Consider the following 19109-nt stretch of genomic DNA (forward strand, 5'->3'; position numbering starts at 1 on the left):
CCTAATAATTTGGGTAAGAAAAATAAAACTATAAGGTGGGAACATGTGGGTAAAAAATGCAGATGTTCCCATTCATAGACCCATTGAGTTCTAGAGGAAACAGGCCTGATGAGATTAAGTAAACTGCTGAGGTTCCAGGGCAAGTGGCAAAGTTCTGAGTTGCATAATTTGGAATAGAAACCAGATCGCCTGACTCGGGATCTAGCACTTTTCCCATTCATTGTCATTCCTACTACCTGGTGGGGTCAAAACAGCTGTGTAGACTGGATCTGCAGTTACATTGATGACTCTCCCCATGGCGATGTTTGAATTGTGGATTATCTCGGATAGTCTAATCCAAGGCTAGCTTCCCCCATTCACACACTGATGGGCAACATCCTCTTGCTGCTTCAGCCAGTGGGCGTGAGCTCGCTTCAGCGGCTCATCATTAGAAAGGGCAATCTCTTCAAGATGTCAAACCCTAGAGTTGCGACTTTTAGATGATCCACACCACAGCTCCTCTATTTGCTACAAATCATTAATTGCCACTCCAACATTACCATATTTGTAGAGTGTTTCTGCAGATGACAACAGCCCTTTAACACAGAGTATCTGGACGGCGGGGGAGGAGGGTAGTGGAGAGGTGGGGAACTGGTTTAACTCACTCAATTTGCAGGGGAAGAAAGAGAAATCATTGAGATTAGGCTGTATTGAGTGGGCTCTTCCTGCTAAAATGATCGGCATAAAAAGATGCTACTTTATAAAGTAAGCCCAGAGGCTGTACCCTCAAAGTGGTGAGGCTGGCAGCAGTGGGCTGTCACTTACCTTGCTGGCCTCAAACTTGTCCCCAGCCTGGTGGTAGTCAAACCCCGAACTGCCATTGGAGGTAGATATCTTCAGGGGTGGCAGAGGCGGGTTACAGCTGGAGCCCTTTGGGGGCTTCTCGGAGCCCACGGGGATGGAGGAGTAAGGCCTGGGGCTGGCTTGGGGAACCCTAGCAGGCTGGGACCTCATCACAGCTGTGTTCCTTTCTTTCCGCTGATATTCAATGGGCGACTGTAGGGCTGCAGGGGAAGAGGAGACCATTACTCTCAGCTTGGGAAATCCCATAAGCTTTGAAGGCTTATGAGGTACAGGCTTGGTGTGAGGCAGAGTGAGGATACGTGAGGAAGATACTGCCCCGTTTTTAAAGAATGTATAATCTACCGAGAACTATTCTTAGTTTTGTCTATATGATGACAATGCAAAAACGAAATGGTGCAAAAGGAGGGAGAGAGGGCTCTGTAGTACGTGTGTGTGTGGGTGGACACAGGGATGGGTAGGGTGGTAGTAAAGAGCTTCAGAAACTGCCAGCCATCAGGCCCCGACATGCAGGCTCTGCAGGATGGAAGCAAATGGGAAGTGGGTCTGGGGAACAGGATGGAGTCAGATTCCCTGGAGCACAGAGCCATGGGTCTCTGTGGAGGAAGAGGAGATGAGACAGGTAAGGGAAGTTGGAGGTGCCATGATGTGAAAGATCTGGAAAGCAGGTGAATGAGTCTGGATTTAATTCTGAAGTTCATGAAAAGTGACTGAATTAAGTAAACGTTCGTGTTTTCAATGCAGGTGCTAGCACCAGAGTACACCTGAAGAACATTAACCTTGCTGCGGGTGCGGGGAGGGATCGGCCAGGCTGATTAGGAGCCATGAGATAGTGAAGGGGAGAGGCTGGACTTGAGCAGAGCCACGGGAATGCGGAAGGGGTGCGGTGCGGCAAGCGCTCCAGAGGGAGCTGAGGCTGACACAGCCTAGATGGGAAAAGATGGCAAGAAGCCAGGGTAACTTGGGTTTGGAAGCTGGGAGAAGTGGTGGTCAGTGGAACTCTGGAGAAAGCTGCTTTGAAAGGAAAGAGGTGAGCTTTGTTTTCCTGAGTTTAAGATGATAAAGCTCCAAGGTCTTAGTACTAAAGAGGTACAGCCAGGCAAAAGCCATACAGGTCAAATTCTGTAACAGTGACTTCAAGGCTGGCCCGATGATGCTGTTTCTGTCAGTGTTCACTGTAACAAATATTTAATTGGGTTAACAGCTGGGGCCCTGAGAACTTTCCATTATAAGGATATTTCCATAGTAATAGGTATATACTTTAATAGGACTCAACATATCGTCCACACTTCCTTTCTATTTGAGGTCTCAGGAGGGAAAGGTTGGCTCTGAGGTGCCTGCATGTGTGTCTACAAGCAAAAGCCTGGCCCCAGTCCATCGTCACATCCTTGTCTTTTGAGTGCGTCAAAGTGCTGAACAGGCTGCTGCCAGACCTCAGCCTTTCTCCCTGGAGAGCATTAAATATTTACGTATTGAGAATCTGGTTCATTAATAGCTCCATAATTCACTATAATTAGGCAAAAGGTCTCTTGGAACCATGTACAAGTCTGGATAACTGACTATGCCCAAAGAAGTACCGCTCTAAGTTTGAAGCAGATAGCAGACAGCTGTGAAGCAGGCTGTAGCAAACTGACTTGATGAATCATTACCCATCTCATGGAAGTGGGGTATTACCCGATTATACGCAATAACTGTGCTAAAGTGTTTGAAAATAGTATGTCTTCTTAAATAAGCTGCATAGAAAGTCTGTGCTCTTCCACCAGCCTCAATCTGCATAACTTAGGTCTTAGGATCAGGAAAGCTGTGCATCTTCGGATAGGGTTTGCATCTGGCTGATGGATACAGTGTCTTATACCTGGTCCTGTTTTTTTGCTCTGTTTGCTGGGGAACTCATAGACAAATGTGTGCCCTACCACTAGCAACTATACTGCGGTTTTGGGGTTAGAGCCTAATTTTAAGTTATACAAGTTATACAGTTCTGGGTTCCAGTTCTCATTTTAGCACCTACTGTTTTTGTGACTTTGGACCAGTTTCTTAACCTCCCTGAGCCTCCTTTTCCTCACTTGAAAAATACAGGATGATATTACTTAGCTTTCCACACTGATGTGAAGATTAAGTGTGGTAACACATGTGAAATGGTTTGCATCATGACTCGCACAGAGAAAGGACTCAATGTATGGGAGCCGTTATTGTTACTCAATTATTTCCGGTTTCAACTTACTGTCCTACCTTATTTTTCTTTTGTCCTGAATTGATGAACTTAAAAACCTCATTCCAGCTTAGAATCTATCAGAAATTCCAAATAGAATGTAATTTAATGAATGTATTGTATACATGCACATGTTTTTGCTTAAAATTATTTTATCCATAGAAGCATTAATTCAATGTTGTATACTCAATAACTGTGAACTATGTACAGCTTTCATTACTATCCCTCAGGACTGGGCTGGTGTTTAATTTTAGACTCTTTAGAATGAGAAAGAACCCTAGAAATCACTTAGTTTAGTTTTTTTCACCAAACTGTTCTACAGTTGGGGGACCAGGGACATGGCTCCCAAATACTCTCCGTAAGCGTGTAATTGCTTTGAAGTCTCGTGTTCTATCTTAAAAAGGCAAGGCATTCTGCTCCATAATCTCTTTTTATTTGTGTTAAAATAAACACAACTGTGTTAAATCCCTTACCATGGAGTACAATTGATACCTGGTAATCTCACAAGGCTCTCTAGTGTTATCTAGAGATAACTTGGGGTTTGGCAGACCAACTCAAATTCCCCTTTGCTCCCAACAGAGGCGATTGCTAACTCTAAATTTCAGTAATACCTTGAAACCTCCCCGAACAGACTGACGAGTACACAGAGAATGACGCTCTCTATGGGAGGCGTGCCATGTTTTCCTGCTTCCAGTGCTGCAGAGTAGGTCTTTCACAAAAAAGCCAACTGAGGCCCAGAGAAACGTCATGACTTGCCCAAGGTCCATCCCCACAGCACTGAGTTCCATGATAATATCCAGCAAGTGCTCTATTTGCATCACTTGAAAGAGACCAGATTCTAGACTAGAAAAGGTGACACACCCAAGGGTGGACATGTATGTGTAAACATGGGAGCACATATGGCCATACGGTACTCCTTCAGGTCCATAGAGAGCTTCATTCTCTGTGTAATTGACAGTTTGTTCTGGGAAGTTTCAAGGTATTACTGAAATTTAGAGTCAGCAATCACCTCTGTTGGGAGCAAAGGGGGGATTTGAGCTGATCTGCCAAACTGCCAGTTATCTCTAGATAGCACTGGAGAACCTCTGAGATGACCAGCCATTAGCTACTAAATGGAAAAATACACGTCATTGATAGCTGGCCCCCGAGACAAAGAGGATGTGCCCATTTCAGACTTTTGCCCCAATTATTACCAGCTGGTAATAGTGGCACAAGGCACATCCTCTATGTCAAGGCTGCAAGAGATTATTTCTCCTTTTGGAAAGATGGCCTTCTTTATCATGCCCCATCTGCCCACTTGTGTATTCGGGTTCAGAAAAATTCTACACAAAGTGTTTCTGAAAACTACAAAGTTGGAATGCATATAAATGTGACCGGGGCTCATAACTCACCATGAGCCCAGACCCAAGGAGGCTCAGAGGTGTGGGGTCCCCTGAAAATGGCCCAGCAAGAAGCCAGACCCAGTACTCACCATTTAAGAAGTCTCGCTGTGTTTCTAAGACTTGATTGATGTCCTGCACCCAGGCCTGCTGGATATCAGCGTTGGCGGCTTGCAGGATGACCCTCTCCGAAGTCTCCCTGTTCATGAGTGCAAACTTGCAGGGGTCACTGTCCACGTTCTCCTCCAGGACCAAGTAATTCATCTGGAAGAAACCAAGGTGATCCTTTCCATACGAAGCAGTTTAAAAAAATCAACAACATATTACAGTTCCTCAGAGTTTGTATTTCAGGAAATGTTTCCAAAAATGTGCCCTGAATCTAATAGCTTAAATACTTTGGTTTCTGTCTTTGAGTGGACGACATGATCTTGGAGAACCTGCAGGATCATGGTAGAGACTGGCACCGAGCCTGTCACTTTTTCTCACAGATAATCAACCTTCAATCCCGAAGGTTACTAGGCTGAAAGATCTTCAGTGTTCTGGACCCTCACTCGTGCCAGTGTCTCTGTCTTAGGGAAGTGGCTCCCCCAGTGTGACTCTTCCTTGCCCCTTCTCGTCCCCGCCTGGATCCTCACCTTGATGCTCCTTTTGAACATGTAGCCTGGGGTGAGGGATCCCTTCCTGAGCAGTTCACTGAAGATGACAATTTGCTCAAAGAGGAACACACGCCTCTCCTTGGTCCGCGACTGCATGCCGGCATCCAGCTCAATCACGTAGAATGTATCCTGCTGCAGCAGCTTGCCCTGAGCTGTCAGGGTGCCCTGATGGAAAGAAGGACTGGGGTGAAGTAAGTGAAAGACAGGGAGGTGACCACAATCCTCTAGGTCACAGAACCTCCCTCTGTGGGGACATGGACAACAGACCTGGCAGCAAAAGCCTCGGGCTCTAGTAAGAGACTGAATCAGGGCCCACCCAGCCATCTAGGGCAGACCGTGGCCACCTTCCCATTCACACAGGGCCCTGGAGGGAAGGGAAAGAAGGCTACGGAACCACTAAGAAGCAGCTCCAGGAAAACACCAGAAGGAAGGTAAAATTATTAGCTAAAAAAAATGTTTGGGGATTATGCTGGCCCTTCTTGTCTTTTATTAAAAGGAGAACAGAAAGTAGATGATGCTGGAGCTGGAAGTGGCCTTTCTGTCCTCGGAACTCTGAGAGTTGTGCCTGTCTGGCCCTTGTGGACAGGACCTGGGGTGCTAGCCATGAACCTAGAACCAACCTGGGGCCACGGGAAGTGATGGAGGCCGGCCCACAAAAAAAAATCAGACGAGTCAGGCTCCTTTCTTCTATTATTTCAGGATGGGGAAATTCTGAGGTCCTAGTCTCCTGCTACAGATCAGCAGGTACAGTTGAGATACTATCGACAGGTGCCTATATTTCAATGCCTCCAGTTGCCAGATCACTTGACACTCAGGGTAGGAGGTGGAGCCTATCTGGTTTGCCAGTTCTAACCAGATTTTCAGAAACATCATCACATCTTCAAAGGGAATATGGCCTAACCCAGCAAGTCTTCACGGATGCTCTTGCTTTTTCTACTGTTCTGCAACAAGAAGACACTGGCATCTGAGATAGTGGCCAGAGGGCCTCCTCTGAACTGTACTCTCAGGTGACAACTTTTGCCCTTTAGTGCAAATGTGGCCTATTCTCTGTATGTGATGCCTTATTCCAAACATTACCCAACACACAGGCCATTTTCCTTTCATGCTCCTGAGAAACGCCTGCCCTCTGCTTGGATTGTGGTTCCTTACTGTCAAGGTCAGCAGCCAAACAGGCTTATCTCTACGCTGGTCCAAAGTTAATATTAAGCCAGTGACCAGCTCTAAAAGCTCTATTAATATTACATAAGAGCCTGACCCATGAGTTATAGCCCTGTCAATGCCAAAGGGAAAGCCAGAGGATTTAAAAGGGAGAGAATCTAAGGGAAGGGGCTAACTTCTCCCTGACCCAAAGCCACGGACTTCAGAAGGAATGGAAGTACGTTCATGGTCCTTCCCAATTAGCTGAAGGAATGCAAAGCATATTCTCTAAGGCTTGATGAAAAAAGGAGATGGTGGTGTTCGATTTAAAAGAGAAAATAATTCCACCCTCCTGTGTGTGGCCTTCCGTGGACACACAAACATGCACAACACAGTTCCTGTGAAGTCTGACTTGGGTCAGAAGGTACATCAGATGCTGTTCCTCCTGTTAGTGGTCAGTTCCTCCAGAGACCAAGAGAAAGTCAAGTCAGACTCCTGCTCAGAAAAACACAGGGACACCAAGGATGAAGAGCAAAAGGAATTACTTTTGTTCAGAAAAGGCTCAGATCTGGCATAATTCCAAGGGAACAGGTAAAACGTCATCTAGCATGACTAAAGGAACACTGTGTGAGAACTCGGGGTGGATTTCTGCTGCGTGACCCTGCTTCTCGAATGCCTCACGTCTACTGTGGAGAACAAGAACCTGTGAAAAAATGAACAGCAGAAAGGACCCTCCACATAGTTCCTGGTCACAACAAATCAATGGAAATCAGACAGGGACACCAGGATGGGCGGCAAGGGCAAAAAGGACAGAAGAATTTGGCTCAGGACCATCATGAATCCAACTCATTAACCCAAACCTGAATATAGCATTTCCTAACTTTACTTGTATACCAGTCTGCCTTATGTCTATTTTATTCTAGTTTGGCCAGAGAAAAAAAATGAATAATGAAATCTTGCAGGATTGCTGGGAAAACAGGATTAGAAGATCCACATCTTTCTCTAAGGGGCTCAACAACAACTAAGCACCAGTCAATAACTGCATCAGTTCCAGTTTTATCATATTAATATTTAAAAGAGATTATGTTCAGTTAGAAGTTTGGATATAAATTAATAACAGCCACTTATTAAGTTTAAACCAGGAAAGTCAATTTGCTCTTCTAAGGTTCACTGTTATGGGTTGAATTGAATCCCCTCTCCAACTTGGATATTGAAGTCTTAACCCCCAGCACCTCAGAATGCGACCTTATCAAAAGACAGAGCCTTTACAAAGGGAATCAAGTTAAAGAGAGGTCATTACGGTGAGCCTTAATCAAACATGATCGGTGTCTTTATAAAAAGGGGAAGTTTGGACACAGAGATATGTACAGAAGGAAAACGATGTGAAGATACAGGAAGAATGCCATGTTAACATGAAGACGGCCATCTACAAGCCAAGGAGGGAGGCCTGGACAGACCCTTTCCTCACAGCACTCAGAAGGAACCACCCTTGCCTACACTTTGATCTCGGACTTCTAACTTCTGGAAATGTGAGATGATAACATTTCTGCTGTTTAAGCCACCCAGTCTGTGGTACTTTGTTATGGCAGCCCTAGCACACTAGCATATTTGTTGAAATCCAAACCTTGGGTACATCTAGCTGTTTCTCCCAAGACTTGATTCTTCTTGTCAAAGAACAGAAATGTGCACTGTGAAGTTTTAGAGCTTTAAACATTCGTTTAACTAAAAAGCCAGCCACTATGTGGACCTGTTTACTAGAACCACCCTCTCCAAAAAAAAGTGTTTCATTTTCCCTCTGGTTCTACTCCCATCACATAGTCCTGCTCTCCCTCACATTCCCGGCATTTCTCAAGCAAGAAAGAAAAGGGAAGAGGTCACTGGCAGATCCATAACTATAAAGAATTTGGGGTCTTTCCAAGCCCCTTGCAATCCTGACTGCAGCTTGGTTGACTTCCTCTGACTGCCCTATCACTGGAGGTCCTAAATAGGTGCACCTTCCAGGCCTGTGATTCGGAGGGGCCCAGGCACAAGGGCAAACGCGGTGAGTGACAGAGGCAGAGAACACGCGCACAGGACTTCAAAGGGAAGCCTGGGCTCCTGCTGCCCTGAAGGGAGAGGGCTAAGAAGCCTTCTTAAGGGCTCACCTCAAAGCCCTGCAGGCGCCCCAGATTCATCATGTCGTTGCAGCGTTTTGGAACAAGGCACATTAACTCCACTGCTTTCTGTGGGAAAGAACAACAGCAGTCAGGACGGGGAGCGGAACTCGGGTAGGGGGCTCGGCAGCTCCATGCTGGAAGCCAGGGGCCTCCTGGGGGCTCCTTGACCCTAGGAAAGGACACTGGTCCCTGCTGTCCACTTCAGAGGAGGGAGGGCTTTCCTGTTCTGAGTTGGGGGGTGTTGGTCATCCAAGCAGGGGCTCCACGTGAATCAGCGACCACACGCGGGGAGGATGCTACCCAGCCCATCCTTTTCCTAACCTTCCCACTTCTGTTTATCCATTTGCTTTCCTTCTTGCATTTTCTTTCTTCTCTTTGTTGCTCCCTGGCTGCCGAAGCAACAGCTTAGCCTCGCTTGTGAAATACTAGAGGTTTTAACCTAAAATAACCCGCCAGAATGGTCTGTAACCTCTCTGGCTTAAAATAATCCCCATGGTGACATTGTCTCTAAGGACTTCACTTAGGGAGTAATCCTCGGGGACGGGGGAGGGAGTGAAAATGGAATAATTTATATGTCAGCCTCAGATAGTACCTGGATTCATGGATGAAGCTGCACAATGAAACACCCAATCTCTGCAGGATGTTAGAGGGTTCAAATACCACCTTTTCCCACCACATGTCACTGGGAGCCACAAGGAGAACATGAGCGGGGCTAAGCTCTGGTCTGGCCCAGGACCGGATTCTCAAAAAACGTTCAATGTGCTCCTTAATACTTGCCACTCTACATCCTGCTGGGCAGCTGTTTGCAAGGGGCTCTTGCTGTCTGACAGGAGCCAGCCTGGACTCTCCATTCCCCAGAGCCCATCTTTCCCCTTTAGGGGCAGACATCCAATACTGTCCCATAAGAGCCACCAGCATTACAAGCAGAAAACTCACCTCGATATCAGAACACTCCAAACCAGCCTTCTCGCTGTATCTCAGGAAGTCCTAGCAAGTGGGGGAAGCAGGGAGAGTGAAACCAGTTAGGAAAATAGAGCCCTATAAAAAACGTAGCATCGTAAAAACCAAGATGACACTCAGGAGACTTTCCTTCCTCACAGAGATGGCAATGCTTTGTAGTAGCTGAGATATGAAGCTGTGACTCATGGTGGATGTAATCACACAGAGAAAAGCCCCGGAATATTCAAAGATTCAAAGCTATGGGAAAAGGGTGGGAGGGGTGAAGGGGAGAGAAAGTGTGTGAATAGGGACAAAAGGGGAATGATGACAAGAAGGAAAGGGACAAAGGACTGTCAAATCTCTCATTTGCTTCATATTTCTGTAAGACAAGTCAAACTAAATGATTTTAAAAAGTAAAAAAATGATCAAATTTTAGGTTTTACTCATCTAAGGTTCCTAGGGCTTTGCCTTTCCTTTTCTTTCTCTGTGTATTCTACTCTGATTTTATGCTCTTATTATTTTTTAGTTTTTAAAGGTACCAAGTCAGTCAGTGATGGCAACAAAGTAAGAAAGTGATTTGGAAAAAAGAAAATCAAATAACCACCAACCTTAAGGAAGGAACAACAGGCATGCAATTTATTCAGGGGCAAAGCTGACACAAATAACCAGCCGGTAAAAGGTAAAAACCCACACATGCCCCCAACTAGTTCACAGGGAAAGTGTGGTGGAGACAGAACCTCGAGCTGACCTGCTCCCTAACTCAGAGCCTGATGAAGACCCCGCTCTGGCCCTGAGCGGGGCTCACAGCCCTCTTACCTTGAGGAGCAGCTGATATTTTGTTATTCTCTGAATGGGCTTGATAAGGAAGTCGCTAAGTGTCAGCCTCTGATTTATCTCCTGTTTCACCTCCTGGAACACAAGGGAGCTACATTAGGGGAAAAGGAACCAAAGGATTGGGGTGCTCTGGATAGGGGTTCAAAGGCAAGGACGGCAGGTCTTGGTGTTTGCCAATAAAGGTTTAGAATCTTCAAACCACGCAATGGGTAGAATTGCCTATGCAATAGCTCATTTTGTTATTAACGACAAAGCACACCTCACCATCACCTTCTTACCTATCAAGCTCTGCCACACTCTGTGTCCTTACCCCGGTCCCAGGGACAGGCTAGCATGGGTGTTCTGCTCTCTCTCCCACGCCACGGCCAAGTCAGAAATGAAGGGCTTCCCCTGGGACACCACAAGCCTACGGGCTGGGCCCTCAACTCAGATCTGCAAACACTCAGGCAAGGGCTCTTTCCAGGTGATGGTGTTGCCTCTCCTCCAGCAAAATAAACACCTCCAGGTTGGGGCAGAACAAACACTTTGAGGTGCTTGCTGGGCCTCGGGGAACGGGAGCAGAGGCTACGTACAAGGTGCTGTGAGCACCTCCGGGAGGAGGGTCCTCAGCAAGCAGCCTCCAGGGCCCGCTGAGGAAGGGCGTGGGCACAGTGGGCTCCGGGGGCACGGAAGGAGGACCGGAGCTTCTGCAGCGGTCTCTGCGTTACAGAGTCGTTCTGCCAGCGGGGGCTCTAAAAGTGGGGAGGAGCTGACGAGAACTTAGCCAAGAAGCTAACGGCTCTGTTGAGGCAGCCCTGCCTGTCCTGAGGGATGGACAGTGCCGTGAGGGGGCCGCGCGCGGACGGATGACGGCTGGTGTTTGTGAATGGGGCGGCCCCGGCCTGAGCGTGGTTCAGCCAAGCCCGAGCAGCTTACTTCAAAGTAGGCGTCGTACTCAGCGACGATGTACTCGGAGCGCGGCTTATTCTGGCAGTACCACACGTAGATGTGCAGCTTCCGCTCCTGCAAAGGCAGAGGGAAAGGCGCTCAGGCAGCTGTGCCTTGCGCTGCATCATCTCAGAGTGCTAAGCTGGTCTACGGGCGGAGAGACAAAGGACAAAGATGTGGCCCATGCTCTGGGGACGCACCAAGGAGGCTAAATATCAAGGACAGAAGAGTAAACACAGGGGGCAAGAGCCCATCTTCCAAACTGCCAGAGAAAAAACCCCAACAGCTCAGAGAGGGATGAGAAGGGAGAGCAGAGGAGGGAAGGGACAGTAAAATGCATGCAAATGAGCCTGGTGGCAGGGGGAGCGGAGGGGCCGCAGGGCAACACTCACATATTTAATAAAGAGCTGTGCCAGTCTGTCTTGCTCCTGGATACATTTTTCCAGTTCACCCAGGAAAACACTATTAAAGGATGGAGAGAAGAGAAGGAAGGCACATTCTTCAGAACTGTATCATTTCTCAATGGTGAGATGAATGACACAAGACTCTCCCCAAACCCCACCCCTAAGGTCAGACACAGGGGGAGGAGAGGAGAGTCCTGGATTCCAAGACCCCCTGATCCTCAGGGCAACGTAGCACTTACTCCTTATGCCAATCATAAATCTGGTGAATATTTCCAAACACGATTTTATCCTTTCCTCGCATGTCCTCAGGGACACCCTTTTCTTCTATTCTCTTCATGAAGCCCTACGGGGTGGAGGCAATGGTGAGTAAAGCATTTTCACAAGGAGGCTTTCTGGGCCGAGCCCCACCCTGCAGCCCCGTGGAAGCCGCCCCCCCTGTGTGTGAGGAGGAGGGCAAGGGCTTCTGTGGTTTCTCTGCACTCAACCAGGACTTCACCCTTGTGCAGAGGGACAGACAAAACTTCTGTGAAGTTCTGGGTCCCTTTCTTTATCTCCAGCCCCCGTAAGAAAGCAGGACAAAGAAGAAATAGTTGCCTGCTCTTCTCCCATCTCCCAATCCAATTAATTACATCTTTAAAGGCTTAAAACTAGATGTGTTTGACCTAGAAATAAGTCTTAATATGTGAATACTTTAGATTCTGTAAAGTGCTATCATATATAATCTTATCTCAGTTTTAAAATCAGGTTCTGAGGTTGTACCAGCATTTATCCCCATCGAAAGATGAGAAAGCCAGTGCATGGGGAATTATGTGATTTGTCTAAGTCACACCACTGATGTCTGACTTCCCTGGACCTCAGTCTGCAGATTCCCAAGCCTTCCACTTCCAGGCTAGACTGCTTATGGAGGCTGCTACGCCCCTAGCTGCCCCCATCCCACCTTGGAAAAGAGGATAACTTCCCACAAGTTAGAATTCAAGTCTTCTATATGCCAGGCTAGTCTGTGTATCCAAGGTTCAGGACAGGTAAATACGAACCCCTAAATCAGCAGACTGCATAGGATAGGGGCTTACAGACCCAATGTAAGGAACCAGCAGGTGATTCAGATATCAGGCATTCACTTTTTAGACTTCACATCCTGTCGTTTAAGATGATTAACAGCAGGGCTCTAAGGCATCTAAATTATCCATTTACTTTCTTAGACTTTTTCCTCCAAGTGTCTAAATCCCCCTAAAGTAAACTCCTATGGAGAGAGCTGTTTTATTTACTGTCAAGTTGACTTTTAACTGTGCACCTGCCAATCTTGCCTTATTGGTGGTTTTTTCTTTGTCCTCTTGGTAGCAAACTAGGGAAACATAGAAGCCCCAAGGTTTCACCTGCTTGACTTGCTTAGTGCCCATGGTGGCTCATAACTGAAGAATATATGTCTGTATATTCTTATATTTATGGTTAGAGATATATATATATATATTTATAACTAGTATATATATTGGTTAGACACCAATGAAAAGCTGTGGAGACAATAACTTGGTCACCTAAAACAAGGTGAACTGGATTCAGGTCTAACTAAGAGGCTGCAACATTTGGGGCCCTACCCTCCTCTAAATCTCTCATAATATTTCAAGGGGAAAAGAAAAAAACTTACCTACATATTCTATTTGATCTACTACCATTTTTAGTTTCATCTCTACAAATACCCAGGGAGAGTAAAATACATACTGTCAAGTTAAATCACCATGGGGCCGGGATTTCCCGGGTGGCACAGTGGTTAAGAATCCTCCTGCCAATGCAGGGGACATGGGTTCGAGCCCTGGTCCGGGAAGATCTCACATGCCGCGGAGCAACTAAGCCCGTGTGCCACAACTACTGAGCCTGCGCTCTAGAGCCCGTGCTCTGCAACAAGAGAAGCCACCGCAATGAGAAGCCTGCGCACCGCAACGAAGAGCAGCCCCCGCTCGCTGCAACTAGAGAAAGCCCGTGCGCAGCAACGAAGACCCAATGCAGCCAAAAAGTAAACAAAAATAAATAAATAAACAAACAAACAAATAAATAAAACAAACCCCAAAAAAAACACCAAAGGGCCCAGGTAGGGTCCAATATGCCACTGGTTGGGTGACCACAGACCCGCCCTGGGCCATGTACTCACCTCTACCACAATCCCCAGATCCTTGACATAGTCTTTCTCTGTCTGTACCAGTTCATTCAGGACAAACCTGAGCAGGAGATTAAGAACAGTGAGGGTTCCTCTTCACTGTGAAGCAAGAAATCTTCACACTGAAGTTCACAGGAAAGTTACTTTGGCGTCTCTATGACAAGACCACCCAAACCCACGCTGGGCACCCTGGGGGAGGTGCTGGCTGGTGCCCTCTGGATGAGAGGCCCCCGCTGCCGAGGAGCTGAGGGCACCGGGGCTGAGAAGGCTTTCCCAGATGGCAGCGACAGCCAGAAGAACAATGCTCACAGCCCAGCATCTGTCTTCCTCTTCCTTATGCTTCCTCCTCCCTCACCTATAACTGAATAGTTGTACAGACACAAGGCAGAAGGAGTAACAGTCACTTGGGCAAAACTGAGTTATGAGAGCTTCGAAGCCAAGGGATCAGCATGAGGCTTTTCCTCCTTTGTGTCAGCTCTGTTCTTTGCTTAACAAGAAGAGAAAGACATTTGTCTGATAAGCAACCTTTGGGCCTCAGAGACACTGTCATCAAGTGAAGTGTTTGAGATACAGAAGCTACAATTATTCAGATAGGCGTCCGTGGTAACTGGCCTGCAAAAATCCCCGGTCAAGGCCAGAAAGATTCCCTAATCACCCCTTTCAATGCGGCCACATTCCCATCCCCACCAGATGTGTGATTTAATCACTACGAGGACATTTACTTTCTTGGTTTCTTTCTTGTTCATGATTTCTTCCTCTTAGAACATTTGCTTTTGTGCCAGTTGCTTCATCTGGCTTTTCTCAAGCTTATGAGAAGGTAAGTACTATAAGCCCTAGTGTATGTAGATGGAAATACTGAGGCAGTATCGCCCAAGATGACAACGTGAGAAGCAGAGCTGGGATTGGAACCCAGTTGTACAAGAGTCCAAAGACTCTGCTCTTTCACTGTCGCCCGCTGCCTGGTTAAACTACTCAGACTGGCTCTCTGGAGTCCCTGAGGCGTCAAACCCAAACACTTCTTTCTTCCTGTCCAGACAGTAAAGAGCTGGACATAAAACACGTATGGCTGTGCACAGGGGCAGGGTAGGTGTACGCAGCTGAATGGAGTCTGATTTGTATTATCTAAGTTTGAAAGAGTTTAGCCCGGAGCCACACAACTGCATTTTTGACCCGAGTGGCAGAAGGGATCAAGTTCTAGGATGTCAAAGAGGGGCCCCAGCCCAAGGGTAGTAGCCGTTCTGAACCCAGGAAGCAATTCTTCTGAAATTCTTGTCCATACAGCACAGAGAAGCCACCAAATCCCCGGGCCTAGAGCCTCAGGGCGATGGGGAACACAGGCTTCTTTATCAGCACGCCCAACACTTCCAACCAGCTCCCTCTCTCTGATACACACAGTTATGTGTTTCAGGCCACAGGAAGGAACCAGCAAGGCCAAATAAAAGCATTTAAATGTATCTTTAGCATGGTCCGAGTTACCACTTGGAAGAAAGTGGTAGAAGAAAAACCACAGGAAAGTTAGAGTGGGAATTTGGGGCTAGAAGGGCCTTCTGGAGATGAAGTCCAGCTCTCTGCCTCTGGGTGGTATTTCTATGCTAAGCTACCTGCTGACATTGAAGGGTGTCTTGGGATTTCCAGCCTCTAGGGAAGAGAATTAGACTAGGTGCTGCCAGTGGACCTAGCATCTCCTCCCTTGAAGAGCTGATGAAAAACACTTGGAGAGATAATGACACATTAAAAGCCATTCTGAAAAGGTACATAAAAGATTTATGCTACAGGCATCTCAAGGCAGTACACAATCAATTGCCAAATAAACTGAACTGACAATAAAGCAATTTTTTTCATGTTCAGTTCTTATGAGTAAAGGTTATTTACAAAGTAAATGTTATTCTTTGGTCCAACTAAACTTCTTCCAGCTACAGGTCAGACCTACTTCTGACCTCTGTCCTTCACAATGGTAGGGAATGGCTGGTCTTCCACAGAAAATCTCTTACAGCCTTTGCACTGGCTGTTGCCTGTGTCGAGAATACTTTTCCTCCATGGCTAAAGGCTAGTTCCTTACCTCCTTCTGGTCTTTGTGCAGACCACTTTGGTCAGCACCATTTAAAGCCGCAACATGGCCTCATCCGTACTCCCAATCTCCCTTACTATTTTTTCCTTTTTTTCCAGCTTCTAACATACTACATGATTTATTTTAAATTTTGTTTATTGTATGATTTCTCCCATTAGAATGTAAACGTGTCATGAGAGCATGGACTTTTCTTTTGTTGTTATTGTTTGTTTTATTCACTGCTGTATGCCAAGCACTTGGTACGTAACAGGTGCTCAACAAATATTTGTTGAATAAATGAGTGGCTAAAACTTGAAGACAATTAAGTCCATTCTTGGCTTTTTTCTTCTCCTGGACAAATAACTGTCTGTTTACATCTTCTCTCCATGGAGCTCTCATTAAACCTTTTGAGGGCTTACTGGGTTGAGTCTCAGTTCTCTATCCCTTCCCAGCCTCCAGCTTCACATGGTGTTTACAATTAAACACCTTCATATCCTCTCTTTCATCGTGACCATAAAGTATAGCAGAATAAGGGCAATATACAGTAAAAGGAATGACTCATTCTAACACCTGGATTTTTGGGACACTGCAGGATGTGGAAATATGTGGAGGAGGGTGAGAGAGTGAGAAGAGGGGGAAGAAATGAGTGAATTGGGTAAAAGAGGCAACAAACCTTTGGCTGTTGGAGCAAAATTAGACAATATCATGTCTGGAAGCAAGACAATGACTTAAATGACTGTTCATAGGCCCTTTTACAAGAGTAGAGATAAGCTTTGCCAAGGAACACCTGTCACCTTAAAGGTTACCTCCCTAATATAAGCTTTCACCTTCCTGGTTTAAGTTTTGCTTTGGCTTGACAAGACTGGAACATCAGCTCCAATCCTGCCTCATCTATGTAAAAACTGAAAAGCTAAGGAGAAGCAGCTTTGTACAAGTCCTAAGAAATTTCCCTTTGGGGATGGTATTTCTTTACCTCTATTCTATTCTTGGGGTTCCCCTGAGCACCCATAAAGTTAAGGGGGTAAATATGGAACCAGAGCACTTACATGACACTTGCTCATTTCCATTAGGAGGTGACAGCCCTGCTCTGGGGCCAGGCCCTAGCTATGATGTTTCCTTGGTAACAGTCATAAATGGTCACTTTGTCTATCTGCAGGCAACAGAAGGACCTGGCTTCCTTTATTTTTGCTAATCTTCTTGTCTATGACCAGGCTAAAGGAGTGACGAGTTCAAGGCAGAAGGGTAGGCTAATTAGCAACAGGGCGGGACCTTTTCCGCCTGCCTATCCCATTCTCACTGTGCTTACCATCTCTCACACATCAAGCTATGTGCAAGACTCATCAGCAGCTCTGCATGCAACACAGAGTGAAACCCTAAACAACAAAACTGAAGTTTTGGAGGGATTGCGGTTTTGCAGTAATGGTGTTGCTATCTTCTTGATCAAATCAAGTAACAGAAGATTGACTTAACATCACTGTAGATAACTCAAACCTTGCAAAACATATGGGTTCTTGTGAATGGACTGCAATGTGAATTGTATTTACCCCTAACCATTCGAAAAGTAAAGAGGTTCTCTTGGAACTCAGCCCACAGTGAAATAAGTCAGACAGAGAAAGACAAATACTGTATGATATCACTTATATGTGGAATCTAAAAAATAAAACAAACTAGTGAATATAACAAAAAGGAAACAGACTCACAGATATAGAGAACAAACTAGTGGTTACCAGTGGGGAGAGGGAAGGGGGAGGGGCAAGATAGTAGTAGGGGATTAAGAAGTACAAACTATTATGTGTAAAATAAATAAGCAAGGATATATTGTATAGCACAGGGAAATATAGCCAATATTTTATAATAACTATAAATGAAGTATAACGTTTAAAGTTTGTGAATCACTATGTTGTACACCTGTAACTTATGTAATATTGTACATCAACTGTATCTCAATTAAAAAAAATTGGGCTAAAAAAACCCCCCAAAAAACAAATATTACTATATAAAAAAATTTTTTTTAAATAAATAAAACCGCTGGAGAAGGGGTGGAGCTAGAACCCAGTCTGGTAGCCCAACAGCTCCCTTTTCCTATATGTTACTTTCCTACATCTGGGGAAACGTTTCCTCAGATGAAACTCCATCAGACTTTCTAACACGGAGTCTTTGATATGGGGCCACAGTAATGGTCCCATAGTTCCCTGACCTTTGTTGTTTTCTTTTTTAGCAGTCTGTTCTAAATTTCTAACAGACTTGGTTACAACCACACTGTCAGTAACAGCCCCTATCTTACAGAAAATATTTCAGCTGAAAATCCTTAAAGTCAGTGCCAAATAGCTCGTTGTTGATCAATGTCACACTGTATAGACCGGTCACCTTTACTTAGAATGAATGGTGTCAATGGAAACACAGTGTGGGGAATCCTTAATTCTCCCCAAACTTCACAGGACCCCGTCCCTTGTCCATTGCACACACGTGCACCAGGCTGGAGTCTGGGGAAGCACTTACATCCTGCCTCTCAGGGCCTTGGCTTTCTGTTCTTCTTCCAGGTTTCTAGGAGGTGTGGGTGGGGTCATGCCCTCATTCAGGCAGCCTGTGGGGTCTTTCAAGCTCCCCCGGTACGAGCCTCCTTCCAGACTCTGAAAAGAGAAGAATGAATAGCCTCAGAGAAGTGTACATGGGAAAGTGGTCTGGAAGTCCTCGTGTCCCCCCAGCCCAGCCACAGCCAACTTGGTGGATCAGTAACCAAGGCTGTCCTCACCGAACTTCAGGGAAGCACCAGGAGGCCAGAGACTCCCATCTTCCTGCAGCAGGGAGCCCAGAGTCGCCACCTTCTCAGGCAATTAGGATGTGCTTGGTGTCAGGGGCCGCCAATTTCCCAGACATAATGAACACCGTCAAGTCACTGATCTCTGGGTAAGAGCTCCAGAGGTAAAGCTAATCATCGCAATTCTACACCAAACAAGCAGTGAGGAAAGAAAATTCTCACTCGTAGGACCACCAAGTGTGAATTGACAAGGGGAGGGCAGTGATAGGAGAATTTGTTCGGTAAAATCATGTCTGTTAAATCAGCTACGATTTTCTTTGAAGAGGCCAATGAGATGTAGACAAGAAGAGGTAAACAGACTTAGCCTTTTCTAAAAACATCTTTGCTAAGGTTATTTACCAAGGGCTTTCTTTCATTTATTAATCCCTTTCATCTCTTTTAATTAAGGTGCTGCAGGACGAAGAAACAAGTTAAAGGGGCACTTCCCTGGTGGCGCAGTGGTTAAGAATCCACCTGCCAATGCAGGGGACACGGGTTTGAGCCCTGGTCCGGGAAGATGCCACATGCTGCGGAGCAGCTAAGCCCGTGTGCCACAACTACTGAACCTGTGCTCTAGAGCCTGTGAGCCACAACTAGTGAGCCTGCACGCCACAACTACTGAAGCCCGCACGCTC

At 46.1% G+C, this 19109-nt stretch overlaps 1 protein-coding gene across 5 annotated transcripts in view; it reads right to left on the minus strand.

Annotated features, from left to right (window-relative positions):
• KALRN (kalirin RhoGEF kinase) overlaps positions 1-19109 on the minus strand; it is a 655634-nt gene that overhangs the window by 37767 nt on the left and 598758 nt on the right. For all 5 annotated transcript variants that reach the window (XM_036850143.1, XM_036850145.1, XM_036850148.1 and 2 more), the window contains 11 exons: positions 18177-18307; positions 13625-13691; positions 11721-11824; positions 11470-11539; positions 11066-11152; positions 10133-10225; positions 9314-9364; positions 8366-8443; positions 5064-5249; positions 4521-4692; positions 805-1043 (listed from right to left, as the gene is read on the minus strand). In XM_036850143.1, coding sequence (XP_036706038.1) covers positions 805-1043; positions 4521-4692; positions 5064-5249; positions 8366-8443; positions 9314-9364; positions 10133-10225; positions 11066-11152; positions 11470-11539; positions 11721-11824; positions 13625-13691; positions 18177-18307 — 1278 coding nt within the window. The remainder of the gene's footprint in view (positions 1-804; positions 1044-4520; positions 4693-5063; positions 5250-8365; positions 8444-9313; positions 9365-10132; positions 10226-11065; positions 11153-11469; positions 11540-11720; positions 11825-13624; positions 13692-18176; positions 18308-19109) is intronic.

The sequence above is a fragment of the Balaenoptera musculus genome, chromosome 4 (assembly GCF_009873245.2).
Source record: "Balaenoptera musculus isolate JJ_BM4_2016_0621 chromosome 4, mBalMus1.pri.v3, whole genome shotgun sequence".
In the NCBI taxonomy this organism is placed as follows: Eukaryota; Metazoa; Chordata; class Mammalia; order Artiodactyla; family Balaenopteridae; genus Balaenoptera; species Balaenoptera musculus.